The sequence below is a fragment of the Lepidochelys kempii genome, chromosome 7 (genome assembly GCF_965140265.1).
Source record: "Lepidochelys kempii isolate rLepKem1 chromosome 7, rLepKem1.hap2, whole genome shotgun sequence".
NCBI lineage: Eukaryota > Metazoa > Chordata > Testudines > Cheloniidae > Lepidochelys > Lepidochelys kempii.
In genome coordinates, this window is record NC_133262.1 from 90,352,315 (window position 1) to 90,367,460 (window position 15,146).

The window sequence follows — 15,146 nt, forward strand, 5'->3', positions numbered from 1 at the left end:
TACTGTGAAATCTAACATGAAAGACTACTGCTGAGAACCTGAATATTTTCTCAGCAAAGCCTCCTTTTAAACTTAATGTACTGATCCAATCATTCAGTCCCTGACAAAAGCAGAACTCCTATGGAAGTCACAAAGTTATTTATAGGTAAAACATGCAGGACTGGGCTCAACACAGATAACAAACTTGTTGAAATTAGAGAAAGGCTCAAAACAGAATCCCAGATCAGAACAAAATTACCTGGAATTTTGAGGGTCTGGCCTTCATGATATGATGAGCCCGCTCTCTCTTTAATTGGGCAATGCAAAATTCTCAATTCAGACCATCCTGAATTTTGGGAAAGTTCTGGATTAGATATAAACTTATTGTTATTAATACTTACCATCACAGTAGTACCTACGGGCTAAGGCCAGTCATAAATTTTCTGTCAAAACTATTTTTCAGTGGAGAATTGGGTTTTTGACTAAGTGAGTTTTTTGCAAAAAGCTTCTGTTCTCCACAGAAAACTCTGATATTTCATCAAAATATGGAATACCTGAAAACCTAAACATTTCCATTTAAAAATAGCACTGCAGGGCCTGACAGGAGGTGTAGTTCAGGTACCTCATGCTCCCATTCTCCTTTATAGACTAGGCTCCCTGGTTGGACGATATCTTCTATGATGCACCACTTAATTCCACATGGTGGGATTTATGCTTCTAAATCAATTAAATGTTTTGGAAAATGTTGCCCTTGATATTTAAAAGTGACACTGCTTATAATAAAAGAGGTCTGTTAATTAGCACAAGAAACATGTTGTAGAATGCTTATTCCTGCTAAAATACAGTTGAAAATTTCTCTCTTTCTAATCACAAGTATGACTATGTGAGTCTCCTGAGAATCCTGTGTCCCAGTGCCCAGAGGCTGTTCTTTGATAGTTATAGATGAATTACCTCTAATGATTTTAAGGATATACAAGAGACAACCTGAAATAGAACTGATACTGACATTTATTTAATATGAAAATCTTCTTGATAAAGTGGTTTCCTTAGGAACATACAAAATGTTGTCACAGTGACAAATTCTGAGGTGGGCTTAAGTGAATCTAAGCCTGGGACAAACTACTCTGGTGTAATTCATACTTTCTTCAGTATGTAAATTATAACAGTTGAGAAGCAGACTCACTGAGAGCACACTCATATCCAAACATAGTACTTATAGCTCCTTTCACATTACTTCTGCATTTGGCCTACTGAATCTAAAAGAGTCTAGCTGACAGGCTAAGGAGTAAAAAAAAAATTGTTTAGAAGGAAAAACAATTAATACACAGATAGAAATTAAAGTACCAAACCCACACTCATGGTGGCAGGATAGAAGAAGGTATAAATGACAGTAGTTTAGATTCACTTTTGAATCTGGTCAATATTATTCATTAATCTAGGTCCATTTCAGAAAGGCTTTAATGTCAGACCCTTCCAAATTCTGTTTCCTCTCCCCCGCTAAGTTGTTATATATATGTACGTCTCACATAGGATTTCAATACTGATTGAACATCTTAAAATGGGCCTAACCAGCTGTTCATAAACTAGCTTTGGGCTATGGTGGCTAATATTTTAAAAGCAGCTTCTAAAATGTTGCCAGCAATTTTTCATATTTAAGATTCTGCATTTGCAATTTTTCATATGTAAGTTCTTGCATACACAAACATTTGCCCTTTTGCACACAAGCTACATTTATACATGAGAATCAGGTAGATGCCTAACTACCCAATTTATGAACTCCTGCCATTTGCAAACTGAAATCTGAGTTTGTTATTCAAATAAGAATTTAAAAATGAAATTGAACATATGTAAAATTTGAAATGTGAAAAATCACTAATGTGGTTTTGATGGATGGATTGTGATGCCTTGAAAAACTTGTCCAAAGCAGTGCTATAAGAATGAATATGAGTATGAATAGCCTGCACACATTTATAAAACAAAGATAAGGTCTATCACATTAGAAGAGGGATAGTCTTGTGGATACATCAGATAACAGAATCAAGAGACCTTCCTCTATGACATTTTGAAGTCTATTTACTGCCCTCTGCCTCAATTTCCCCATTTACAAAAAAGTAGAGTTAATACTTTCCCAGCTAAGAGGACAGCAGGGAGGTAAATTTACTAGTGTTTATAAAGCACTTTGAGCAAATTTAAGTGTAAATCATTACAACACTGAACAAACAGTTTAGAGGCGGCAGCCTTGATGAAAATTTAACTGGAAAACTCGTGATAGTCTTTTATGCCGTAGTGTGTTTCCATTTTAAGGTCACTGAACATGGTATATGGTAGAGCTACTTGATCAGGATATGCAAGTGAATGAGGACAGAGACGGCGATGATTTTTAGGCAGTAGGCTGCAACATTGTTAGTGCTTTTCTCCAACGTTAATCTTTCATCAACCTTGTCCCACATCTCCCAATAACAGGCATATACGTGGGTTCAGTGAGACTTTTACATAGCTCCAATTATATAACCCATAACTCAGAGCAGACTCTCCACTGCCTACCCCAAGGATACAGTTTGCTTTGCTGAACCTTCTCATCTTCCCCCGCTTCCCCTTCAAAGGGGACAGAGGGTACCAAAGAGGGTCTGCACAGATTTATGTACCACTGCCATTTGCAAACTCAAATCTAGTCTCCCTCTTGCCCATAGACCTGGGGTCCACCAGCGAAAGGCTTTCAGCTCGTCTGGTCACTGGCCCTTTGGCCTTCTGTCCACACCAGACACTGGCCTCAAGTTGCAATGAACTAACATTCATAAAGTTCCTCAAATGAAATTCCTAAATCCTATACCTATTTAACCTGAATTTGCCTTCCCGATACTATGAGGAAGGCAAAAAACTCCATTAGGTCATAGCCAATTTGGCCCCAGTGGGAAAAATTCCTTCCTGAACTTTTAAACAAGTAATTAGTCAGTCCCAAAACAACATAAAAACACAGTTCCTATGTTATATAACTATCAGGAGGGAGGGTGGGTGAGTTTAGCTAAACATGGGGCAAGAGGCCTGATAAATCCTGTACAGGGGTTTAAGTACATAATTGTGGGAAGCAAGAACCAATCACCTTGCATCTCCTTTGTTGGCTGATGAGCAGCAGAGCACCCAAGGGGATATTAATTCCCCTTTAATTCTAAAGCCAGCCGGCACCTTGAGGATCCAGTCAAGATTCCTATCCATAAAACTGGTGGATGACATTGTCTGAACAAACAACTGGCTTGGACCTCATTAATAGAAAGCTATGTAGAAAGTGAGCCCTAGTAGGACTCTTAATTATCAGTATTAAGACTGATTTGGGACACTCTATATATTCAGTGATTTGGAAGACGGAATATAAAGTAGGGTGATAACATTTGAGTACAATGATTTATTTTGTGGAATAATCAATGCAAAGGAAGAGGGCAATACCATTTAGAATTTCTGTTACAGACCAGGAGCATCAGCAAGCAAGTAGCCTCTGCAGTAAACTGTGCAGAAATGTAACTTAAATAGGTTTTAGGCAAATAATTTGAAGAGGGATACACCCCCACTATTCATTCACTACACACAACTAAGCAGGAGAAGAAGCGGAGAAAAAGTGAAGGATAATACAGTCACAATTCTTTAACAGACGTTAAAAATGCAGCATTCTGGAGTACATAAATGGCTTAATGAATAGAAGTCAAAGGAAATTATTCCAATGCTGCATCAAAGTAAAACAGTTAATGGGCTAAACTGAAAATACATCAGATTCAGTGGTATAACAATTATCTTCATGAAATAATTCATGGTTGAATGTTTAAGTTGCTTACACTATTCCTAGATTTTATGACCCTTTAAACACACAAAACTTCTCTGTGTGTGTGTGTATATAGTTATATATATAGCTAAGAATTTGGAGCATATAATCTACAGATGAAAACTAATGGAAAGCAATGTATTTTTGCAGCAGGTAGTGCCGGAGATGGGACAGAACATTAAAATGTGGTTGTAACTGGTATACATTTTTCTCGTATAGGTCTTAGAAGAAATCTGCCAGAAAAATAACTGGGGACAACCTGTTTATCAGCTTCATTCTGCAATTGGCCAGGACCAAAGACAACTATTCCTATATAAAATCACTATTCCTGCCCTTGCCAGCCAGAATCCTACTATGTATGTAACTATTCCATTTTGTATGGTTTTTAATCAGTTTTTAAAATTTTCTATTTATTCAGCATCATTGCTAGAAACAACTACATAGACCACTATTTATATTAATTTTAGATTTGGAGAGGAAGGATAAAGCTCTACATTGAACAAAACATTAGATAGCTACTCATTCAGTATGCACTATCCATCCTGTCTACTGAATGAGGGAAGAGTCCTGTGGAAAAAAATAGTATATGATCAGGTAATTAAAGGCTGTATCAGAGCATTTGTATAAGGGAGACAAATTAAAGTTGCACAGGCAACCTTAAAAATTAGGAAATGCCAGAATTAGGTGCTTGACTTTTCAACCTTAATAATGTTTTTTAAATAGTTTTTGCTGGGTAATTTCTGAGGATTTTTAAAAAGCAAACTGAATAAACAGACAAGCCATCAACTGGCATCATAGTGATACCCACATGGTTCATCAGCAGGTTTGGAACCTTTAGACCCACCTCACAGACTTCTGTCACCTGAGCTAATAGCAGTAGTGGGCTGTTATGCTCTACATGAACCAGCACTAGAGGAGGATTTATCACACACACTGCTAGTGGGTTTCACAGGTATTTGCTGACACCAGAGGAATGGTGAGACTCAGGAACCTTGGATTCTATTCCCCAGTCTGGAGGGGAATGTTCTGTAGAGGGCTCAAACTTTTCTGCCTATTCTCCTCAAGCTTGACTGTTTCTGCCTTATCCCCTCCAACTTGCCCCTGTCCAAGTTCAACTCTTCCCCACCCTAGCTATTCATCCCAGTCTCCTTATCTACCCAATCCCAGTCTCCACTTCCCAGGCTTCTCATACCAGTCCCAGGCCTCTTGCCCAGCTAGCTGTAGTCTTCCCCCTCCCAGGCTCAATCTCCCCCAAGTTCCTTTTCCCCAGACTTTTGTCCAGCCAGTCTCAGTTCCCTCCCTCCTCACCCCCAGCTAATCTGTCTCTGTCGCCTCAGCCCCTGGTCTCCAGTCACCATCCTACCCTTATATATCTTGCTCATCCCCACTGTCTCACAGAACCCGAGTTCCTCGTCCAAACTCAGTGTCCACCCACCACCGACTGCTTGTCCCAGTCTGTTTGCCTAGTCAGTGCCAGTTCTCCCTCTGTATTCCAGCTCCTTGTCAGATCTGTCCTTCCCTACCCACAACTCTCAGCATGACTCTCTCCCTGATTTTTCACAGGGATGGCAAAAATCAGATCCTGATGCAAAGGCCACCATGACTCTCTGCCAAATTTCAAGCCCCTGCTCCAAAACATTGGCTCACTACAGCTTTTCAAAGACAAGATCTGCAGGATTTTTTAACAGTCAGCAAAAACAATATATTTTTCCATAGACTCAACTTTTAGAAATGGCTGAACCATTTTTTAATTTTCCAAATTAAAAAAATTAAAATCAGTCTGAGGCAGACAACTAGCTTGGAAAATTTCAGGCCAAACTGTTAAAATTTAGCAAAGTATAAACAAAATAAAAGGGTCTTACAATGGGACGTGTTGGGTAACCTTAATAATAGGCTGAGCCACTAACCCTGTCTATAATTATACCAGCTAGAAATCAAATACAGTACATTTTCACTGCTAACCCATAACAATGTTTTGGATTCATTTCAGCAGGTTACACCACATCATGTAAGCAAAAAGAATGGTTAATGAGTCATATTTAGCAAATATCCATTTTATATTTAAAAGATATTTTATATATCTATTTACACCTCCAGTTTGAGGAAGTTTGCAAAAATAAGCAGAAATATGCAAGTTTTCAAGATACATGTCTTTTTTTCCTGCATGAACAGTGAACTTCAGGCTGCTAACATTTGTGTACTAGTGCATACATTAATATTAAGTAAGTGTTTTTCTTTTATAGTAGTGTTTTTCTCAAATACGTATTCTCTCACAGAATATCAGTAATAGGACGCAGTTTTGTTGTAGCCCTGTTGGTGCCAGAATATGCAAGAGACAAGATGGTTGAGGTAATATCTTACATTGGACTAGCTTCTGTTGGTGAGATAGACAAGCTTTTGAGCTTACTCAGAGCTGTTCTTCAGTGCTGGGAATTGTACTCTGAGGGTTTGTCTACACTGCCATTAAAAACCCGCAGCTGGCCTATGCCAGCTGACTCAGGCTCACCGGGCTCAAGCTAAGGGGCTGTTTAATAGCAATGTAGACGTTCAGGCTCAGGCTGGAGCCTAGACTCTAGGGCCCAGTGCTCAGACTCCAGCCTGAGCCCAAATGTCTGCATCAAAACTAAACAGCCCCATAAGCCTGTGTCAGCTGGCATGGGCCAGCCACAAGTGTCTAATTGCGGTATAGACATACCCAGAGTGTCACAGCTAAATACATGGTAGAACAAACTAGCATTAGTGAGCTGTTAACACCCCTCCAGTCATCCGGGGGGAAAGAAAGAAGAGGGGAAACAAAGACATATGTGGGGGGAGGAATGGTAAGAGTAAGTGGGTTATAGCTGGTTGTAATAAGCTATAAATCCCGTGTCTCTGTTCAGTCCATGATTTTTAGTCTTGCAAAGTTATGGATTTAGACTCCCAGGCTCATCTTTTGGAGATGTTGTGCCGGTTTCCTTTGAGGATAAAGACTGAGAGGTCAGATATGTAGTGATTATTTTGTGAAAAGTGTTCACCCATGGGTGATACAGTGTTTTTGTCTTTTATCATTTGAATTCATTTGGGAGCATAGTGCTTGTCTGGTTTCATCCACATAGTTGTTTTGAGGGGCGTATAGTGCATTGGATGAAATACATCACACATTGTGGTAGGCAGGTGTAGGGTTCATAGACCTTGAAAGGTGCATTGTGGGAGGTTTTGATCATTGTAGCAGAGGAGGTAGGTCTGCAGGTTTTGCATCTGTTGTTCTGGCAGGAGCTGGTGCCACTCTGAGTTGGTGTGTCCTGGTCTGTGAGGAGTTTGTGTCTGATCCTTAGAATACAAAAAACAGCTAATGTTTTATTTCTGATTCATAGACATCCCTTCACACCTCCTAAGCTTAGTGCATATGTTGATGAAGCCAAGACCTATGCTGCAGAATATACTCTTCAGACCCTGGGCATTCCCACAGAGGGAGCAGAGACTCCTGCTACAGCTCCTGCATTTCCAGGTATGTGAAGGTCTGTACTGAGAAGCTCTTCTGAAGATATATTTTTGTTAGCTACTTAATTACATATAGCAGGATTGCAGGCGTGTTCAGATTCAAATCTACTGAATGGAAATGCACATATTGGCTATCTGTCTACATATACGTGCATCCATTCCTGTCCCTTATTTATGGAGAACACAATATAATACTCTGGGTTATGATAGTTTGCTGGCATAAGAATGCATGTTTTCAAATGATGTACTATGACTCCACTGTAGGATCAAGTGAGAGGGGATGGGAGGAGAAAACTTGTTTAAATAAGTATTGGAGATGGGCTTGAGCTATAAACTATAATCTACATCAGAACTTCCTCAAAGTTGGGAGTGTTTGGAGCTACAGTTTTGATTTGACCCACAAGAAAAATGAGGACAATCACTAAATTTAGGAACTAATCCAAATTTTCCCAAAATTCAAAAGCATTAGTACTCATTATTCCAGTCTGGGGGCCCATCTCTGATAAATAGCTTTAATAACTAGCCAAAATGGCTCGGAAAATTGTGGAAAAAGTCAGACAGAAACACAAATCCAATTTATAGACACTGCATTTACACTGTTCTCCACTGAGATCTTGGGAATGCCTTGAGCCAAACTGCACACAAAGCATGCATTAATCATACTACTGAATTTTTTGCAGTGTCTTGAGGACAGATTCAATAATTTATATATATATATATATATATATATATCTCCAGATTCTGCCACAGAAGTCCACAAAAGCCACAGAAAAATCAATTTGTCTGGGTTTGTGAAGGCTTCCGCAGCATGTAAGCCAAATGGACTTTTTATTGAATCCAGTCCCCACTTACTGCTTAATTATAATATCTCCCTTTCTTTCACCCACCCTTTTTATTTGTCTTGGAAACTTGACAAATACACGTACATTAACTTTTCAGCCCGCAACACATTTGACTTGCCGTTATATTTCCATAATTTTCTGAATACTAAGTCAGGCATGTGGGGATAAATCTTGCTTTCAAATGTGCGTGACTTCAGAGGAGCATGAAGTATCACTCATGAACAAAGACTCTTAGTCAATGATGGCTGAAAGCCTGCAGATCCCAATCCACGTGCATTTATTTGCTTTACTTCTGGCATGGATATGGACTTCTCTTCTCATTCATGTGATTCAATTGTGTTCACAGTGAATGGAGTGGGAGTTGATACGGACATAATCAGTACACACATATATATTAAAGCGGAGCAAAAAATTGGAATTTCCGTCCCATTTTTTTCTGTCCTCAATTGGGTCAAAAGTTGAAAAATCAGCATTTTTTATTAAATAAAAACTTAGAAAAATTTCAGTTCAGAAATGAATGTTTGGGCAATTTTGATCAAAAACAAAAAATTTCAATGCTCTCAAATTTAAATATTTCCTTTTGGTTTGTTGAACTGACCAAAAATACTTCATTTTGAGCGAGTTCAAGATTAAATTGTATTTCCTTATTTTGGTACATTGCCTCATGGGAATTGTCGTTCCGATTGCCTGATCCTCTCCACTGTCCCCTATAGGCTAGGTTCCCTGGTGTGCCTACATTTTCCATGATACACCACACCCTTTGGTCAGAGGGGAGACAATGCTGCATCATGGGAGATTATGGACTGCAGTTTAATATTGGCTTAATTCTAAACAAAAGGTTTTGTGTCAGTTCAACAAATGAAAATATTTTGATTTCTGGTCTAACCAACCCAAAATGAAATATTATGGTGGTTCAGTTTTCTTGATAAAATATCAAAAAATTTCAGCAAACTCAAAAGTTTTACACAGAACATTTCAATTTTTGGAAACTGTATTTTCTGTTGAAAAATCATTCAGATGGAAAATTCTCTGTACCAGACCTCTCAATAGCCCTGGCTTTTGCAAGACTGTCCCACTTCGACCCCCAAAACTGCTGTCCTGGCTGAAGTAGCTACTGTCCTATGGGACTGGCTGGGCTCAGCTATCTGCTCCAGGCTTTGTAACTTGGCCCCTGGTGCATGGGGTTGCAACACTGTTCACAGGGGGCCCAGCCCTCCCAATAGTCTTGCTGCTCTTGAACTCCGCCCCTGGGGCCACATGCAAGTCTTCTCCACAGCCTCCCACCTAACCCCAGGATCAGTACCTGAACCCCTCCCTGGAACCCCCCGTTCCTGGGACCACCCGCTTTAGCCCATCCCACTTGAGCCACCTGACATGCTGTGGAGGTGTGCTATATAGCCATATGAAGCGTAATTTCCACTATTTTCCCAAGTTTATGTATTGGAAATATCTCTCGTCTCTACACATGTTACTTATACATACACACACATTTTGAGAGGAGACTATGGTAGAGAATAAGCATGATTGAGTGGTAGTATGCAATTCCATCATTTATACAGATTTCTGCTCATGAAACCTGACCGGGAACATTCTTGTGCTACAGGTATCTGTCTTGTCCTTCATATGCCAAGTGTGAAGTAGAGTATATAGGCCTATAGTAACATCCTTAGTTTAGAGATAACCAAATACTGGGGAAAAATCATTCAGTGAATAACAGGGTGGGGGAAAAGTTGGGAAATGATGTGTTTTACAGATTCTTTTTGAAAACTTTGCTAACTAGCTATACCAAAATTGTCACTGTCCAATATGACTACAAAGTAGAGAAAATGATCATTTATAATAACATCTGATAAACACAGACATCAGAACAAGTAAGTATATTTAATCTGACAAATATACTGTTACCATTCACAATGAAATCTTCACCTGTTTATGTAATCATGTAGACAAAAGGATGGTTATCAGCTATATCATGCTCTGCAGGTACATTTGCATCAAAATGCATTTTTGTGTCTGTTTTTCATTGCAGGATACACCATTGCTAATCCAGCTGCTACTGTACCAGTTACACAACTAAAACAAGCAGTGACGCTGGGACAAGATTTAGCACCTTACGCAACGTATGAAGCCTACCCTGCCTTTGCAGTAGCTACTCGTAGTGATGGTTATGGAACGTTTTGAGAGACTGTTTTGTTTTGTTTTAAATCAATGTTTTCTTTTAATCAAGTGCGGCAAGAGGCTAGCTCAGTCTGATAATTATTGTGACCTCAATATTTTAAACTAATCTATTGTCCAAACTTAGATTTAGTGATAGTTTTATACTTCTAGATTGATAGTTTTACAATGGAACATATACCAAAACAAATTTTAAAAATCAATTTTTCGCACTGGAAAAAAAACAACAACAAATTACCTTGGCCCAGGAAAAAGTTCTTAAAGGTTCTCAGGTATATATTACTGTGTGTGTTTACAAACAACAATCCATGCTGAACACAGAAATATTCCCAATTATGTAGCGACTTTAGAGCTTGAAAAGCAGTTAGACATCTCAGATGAGCTAGCTATGTTATCATACCCATATTCGTGGTGCATAGCAAGACTTAAAAGCATAAATGGGGGCAGTTAGGCACCCAACTCCCACAATTTTTTAAGTCTCCCCCTAATTCCTCGGGGGCACAAGTGGGCTATACACAGTGGGGAGAGGAGCAAAAAGGCGTTAGAACAGAATCCTCTTTGCAGGCTGCTGAGTTGTAGTGTTGCACCTCAACCACTACTGTATGACATGAATGGTTGGTGGGATCACTGTCCTTCCCCTTGAGAAACACAGAAAACCTCTCACCCCATTCTACAAAACAATTCACTTCCTCCGCATAACAAAGCTCCGATGCTATCCCCAGCCGAGCCTGTGTTCGCTGGCTACCACCCAGTCCAGTACCTAATTGCCTGGCTCTCTCCAACTAGCTACATTATGTCTCATTCTCTGTTTTCCTTTCTTCCTCTCAGCTGTGTGTATGGATAGGAGGGGCTTTTTGTGTCCTTGGATACCTCTTTTGTACTTGTACCTCATTCAAATAAGCCAATGGGGAATTGATTCTCTGCCTGCTCATCCATAACAAGCATAATGAGTTAGATGTGCCCTGACCATGCCTAACTTTCATGAGCCTATGTTGACCCATGTGCACCTCCACCCACCTAGAAAATCCTCCTATATCCTAGGTCAAGCAAACAATGTGTGAAATTTAAGGCAACTCTGTGTGCACAGAGGTCCTGCACACAGCTTTGCTTCCTTTGAAAATCATATATGAGCCTATCTTCCATATAAACACTAGATTAGAGACATTAAATGCTTGTTTAGGTATCTAAAATGTTTTGACAACTCTGGCCAATATATCAAAGGCCAGGTTGAAACTGACAGCAAAAGCTGGTTTTCACACATTTAGCAGAAAAATCTGATGTGCTTATTTATGTGCATTTCAGAGCTGATTTGATGTTTAATGTAGTGGATAGGTTTCAGTCACTGGAGTTTTCTCTATCTTCTTGTAGTGCTCAGGTCTGTATAGAAGAAGGCAAAATCTCAACAAAACAATGTAGTATTTTCAGTTCCCATCCCTTTGCCCTAGAGAGTAAATAATTTAGAAAAGCGTCCCGTAACTACTTATGGTGAAATCCAAAAAAGGGCTTGTTTATCGTGGCTGATTTTCAGTTAAACCAGCCCATGAGAATTCAGAAGTGAGATTTAATCATCATGCTTGCTAAACCTCTCTGAAAGTCACTGTCCTTCTAGCGCAAGTCATCTCTTTGGGACAAATTCACCGCAGGTGTAAGCAAGTTCTTGGAATTACACCCTCTTACACTAGCAGTTAATTACCTATTGTCCCTGAGAGCATTGTCCTCTACTATAAAAATTATACTAAGAGAAATTTAAAGCCATGTAAAATGTAAGAAAATGGAACTTTGGAGAAAGCTGTGTGTTCATCAACAGTTTAGCATGACACTGAAGCCATGTCAAAGTTGCATTATAATTTAAACCAATAGAATTTTTATGGCCTTTTGGCCAAAATCCAATGAAGTATCAATTTAATAACTGAAATATCATCTGTTGCAGTCTATAGCCAGCCCTTGACTAATTAATTGAACAATATGTTTTCCCATTATATTTATTAGTCTTGTAACAAGTATGGCAAGGGTCTGTGCAGTGCCTGATCTTATTACAATTTCTGAGGGTTGCAAGTTGATGGTGATCTTTTGAACCTCCCAAAAGCCATTGTACATATATATGCCTTTTAAGTTTCTTAAAAATCAGCTGTTGAAACGATCTGATGTCTCCATTAGCCTGAGGAGCCAGAGTCTATAGGCTGTAAAATGACATTATATCATACAGGCAAGCTTTTATTAGATATTAAATATTAGATATTAAAATTCCCCTTTGATTTACAGCATGGGAGAATCATCCTTTCATTGCAATATCAGTCACCTCAGACCTACCCAGGAATAACCATCTCCTCTCCAACAAGTGAAAAGACTGAGGTATAGCACACATCTTTTAATCACACCCAAATGTGGAGAGCTTCCAACTGTAAGATACTGCACGCCAATTCCTGAGGGGACAATATGGCAGACTGGTCTTTCTGAGCATCTCAGAAAGCTTGCATTCTCCTTTCACATGATCTTTCTATGGGATGTAGAGCCTATAATGCATACTGTAGCCACACAGACCCTCCTAGTTTGTATCCCACTGTACCCCTATGGTACTCACTTCACTTTAAGCTTAGTGAGTCAACACTAGTTATGAAATTGTGTACTCAGAAAGCTGCAACATTTCTGAGAAGATAAGCCCAAAGGAGTTTGCTGAATATGAGACTTGATCTTTTTACTACTGTAAATATGCAAACGTTATAGAAAATGTAGGGCTCTTTGGTTCCAGACATATCACGCAGAAGTGTACCTGAGGCACCAGATCTGGACCCACCTGTCCCAAAATTCAAGAGTGTCCATATATGAGGTTTTGGTTTGCGCCCATTTTTAGTTAATAAAACTTGAGCTAAGACTAAACTATACTAAATTACAGAAGTTGCACCTAATTAACATCAATAATTTGCAATGCTTGAAATGAAATGAAATGAAATGAAATGAAATAATCAGCAAGAAAACACACTGCAGATTGTTTGTAGGGTGAGGTGCAAGAACCAGACACAATACAGTTGTGCAGCTGCAGACAATAGTGATCACACTGTACAACACACACTTGCTTTTATAGAAACAAAGTACTGCCTTGTAAGGTGCTCTGATGACAACTGACTTCACTCTAACAGGATGCTCTTGAGACAATGCTACAGTTTGCACATATAAGAGCAGAATAAGAAAGCTTATCCTATGGTCCTGGATTTCTAGGTTTTCCTTATTAGGTGAACTGTAAATGTTACTCTATGCATATGAAATCAAGAAAAATAAGTCCGCACCCAAATCTCTCTTCCTTGAAAAAATTATATATTTTATTGCACGATTAGGAGTATGAGGCAATTATAAGTTCAAAACTAGTAGAGATCAAAATTCGGAGACAGACAGAGAGAGCGCAATAAGTTATTATTCAAAATAATTCAGTACTAGTCTCTTTTTAGTGACAAAATGTCATGCAAGTTAATAAATGGTTATTAAGGTCCCCATAGATAATAGTTTTAGTACAGAGAGAAAGGAAGCTTACAATATCTCAGTCTATATCTCAACGTTATCCACAAACCCCTTCCATTATTAATGGAGAGGATTTACACTGTCAGATTTTCATATTGTAGTCACCAATCATTTTTTTAATGCCACTGTTTCAGCTACGCATCTTCTCCATCAAAGAGCAAAACAAGAACTTTCACCACCTTTCACCCTCTGACACACTGGTCACATGAGAGGCACTCAGTGCTAAAAAATTACCTAATCCTGCCTGCACCCAGTGTAGTTAAGAGTGTTGCCTTGATTGTAATGAGAAATGGATTAGGCCCCAAATTTGTAAACCAGTATATGTGAAACAACGACACTGTGAAAATTATTTTGCTTTTCTAAGTAGAGTTTTTAATATATATAAAGCTCTTCAAAGCACATTGGTATATGAAATACCGTTTACTAGACTAGTAACAGTTAAGTGTTTATATTTACTTTTTTCTCGTATTTTTGTTGACTTACTTGTAGTAGTAATGGAACAAATGTATAAATTGTATAGTCTCTAATGCTATTAGTCTACCTATTCCTGCAGTGTTTTGCAACTTTGTTATAGAGAGACAGGGATCACTCTTCTAAGCCCTAATCACTCTTTTAAATGTATATGCTCTATGGAATTTATATAGGAAACTTAAAGGGACACTGTCAAGATATTTGTAATCATTTTTAAAACTCTTGCTTTTTCTTTTTAGTTCATTATTCTCTGTAACCCACTGGAGGCTTGAGAGTAAACTATGTTTTTAACATTGGGCCTGCTACAGTGGCATTGAAGCCCATTTGCCCTGGACTACAATGGGAGCAGAATCAGGCCTATTTCCTCTCCACCCATCACACCCATGCCCTGGTTTGGCATCATAAGATTGCTTATCCATGCTGTTTCCAGCTTCCAGGTTGTTTGTTCATTTTAAGGTTTAAAGCATTAGCTTTGGTAAGAAAAACAATAGTTTATATATATTTATGGTCTGATTCTGATTGCATTCGTACCAGATATACACCCATGTAGTTCCACTGAGTTCAATGGCATTATTCTTGATTTAGGCCAGCATGAAAGGAGAATCAAGCTCATTGGCTTTGCAAAGTTTGTAGGAAGGAGGACGGTTTTATCACTTAGAATGAGGAACCCTGCTTTTGGCAAGTCACTTAATGCCTTTGTGCTCACTTTCTTTATCTGTAAAACTTGCCTAATAAAACTGTCCTTTCCCCTTCTTCATAGATTAAATTCATTAATGTCTGTAAAGCACCTTAGTATCTTCAGATGGAGAGTGGTATCTAAGTGCAAAGTACTCATACATAAAAGGGGACACGAAATCATTTGGGGTTTACCCATC

The 15,146-nt window shown here is 38.8% G+C and overlaps 1 protein-coding gene across 4 annotated transcripts in view; it reads left to right on the forward strand.

Moving 5' to 3' along the window:
- The window catches only part of A1CF (APOBEC1 complementation factor), a 47,823-nt gene extending 35,275 nt beyond the window's left edge, over nucleotides 1–12,548 (forward strand). For 3 of the 4 annotated variants that reach the window (XM_073353696.1, XM_073353697.1, XM_073353699.1), the window contains 3 exons: nucleotides 4,010–4,146; nucleotides 7,144–7,277; nucleotides 10,142–12,548. In XM_073353696.1, the coding sequence (XP_073209797.1) occupies nucleotides 4,010–4,146; nucleotides 7,144–7,277; nucleotides 10,142–10,293 (423 nt within the window). In that variant the 3' untranslated portion in view covers nucleotides 10,294–12,548. Of the gene's footprint in view, nucleotides 1–4,009; nucleotides 4,147–7,143; nucleotides 7,288–10,141 lie in introns of all 4 variants that reach the window. The other variant, XM_073353698.1, reaches the window with a different exon arrangement.
- Nucleotides 12,549–15,146: the final 2,598 nt, after the last annotated feature.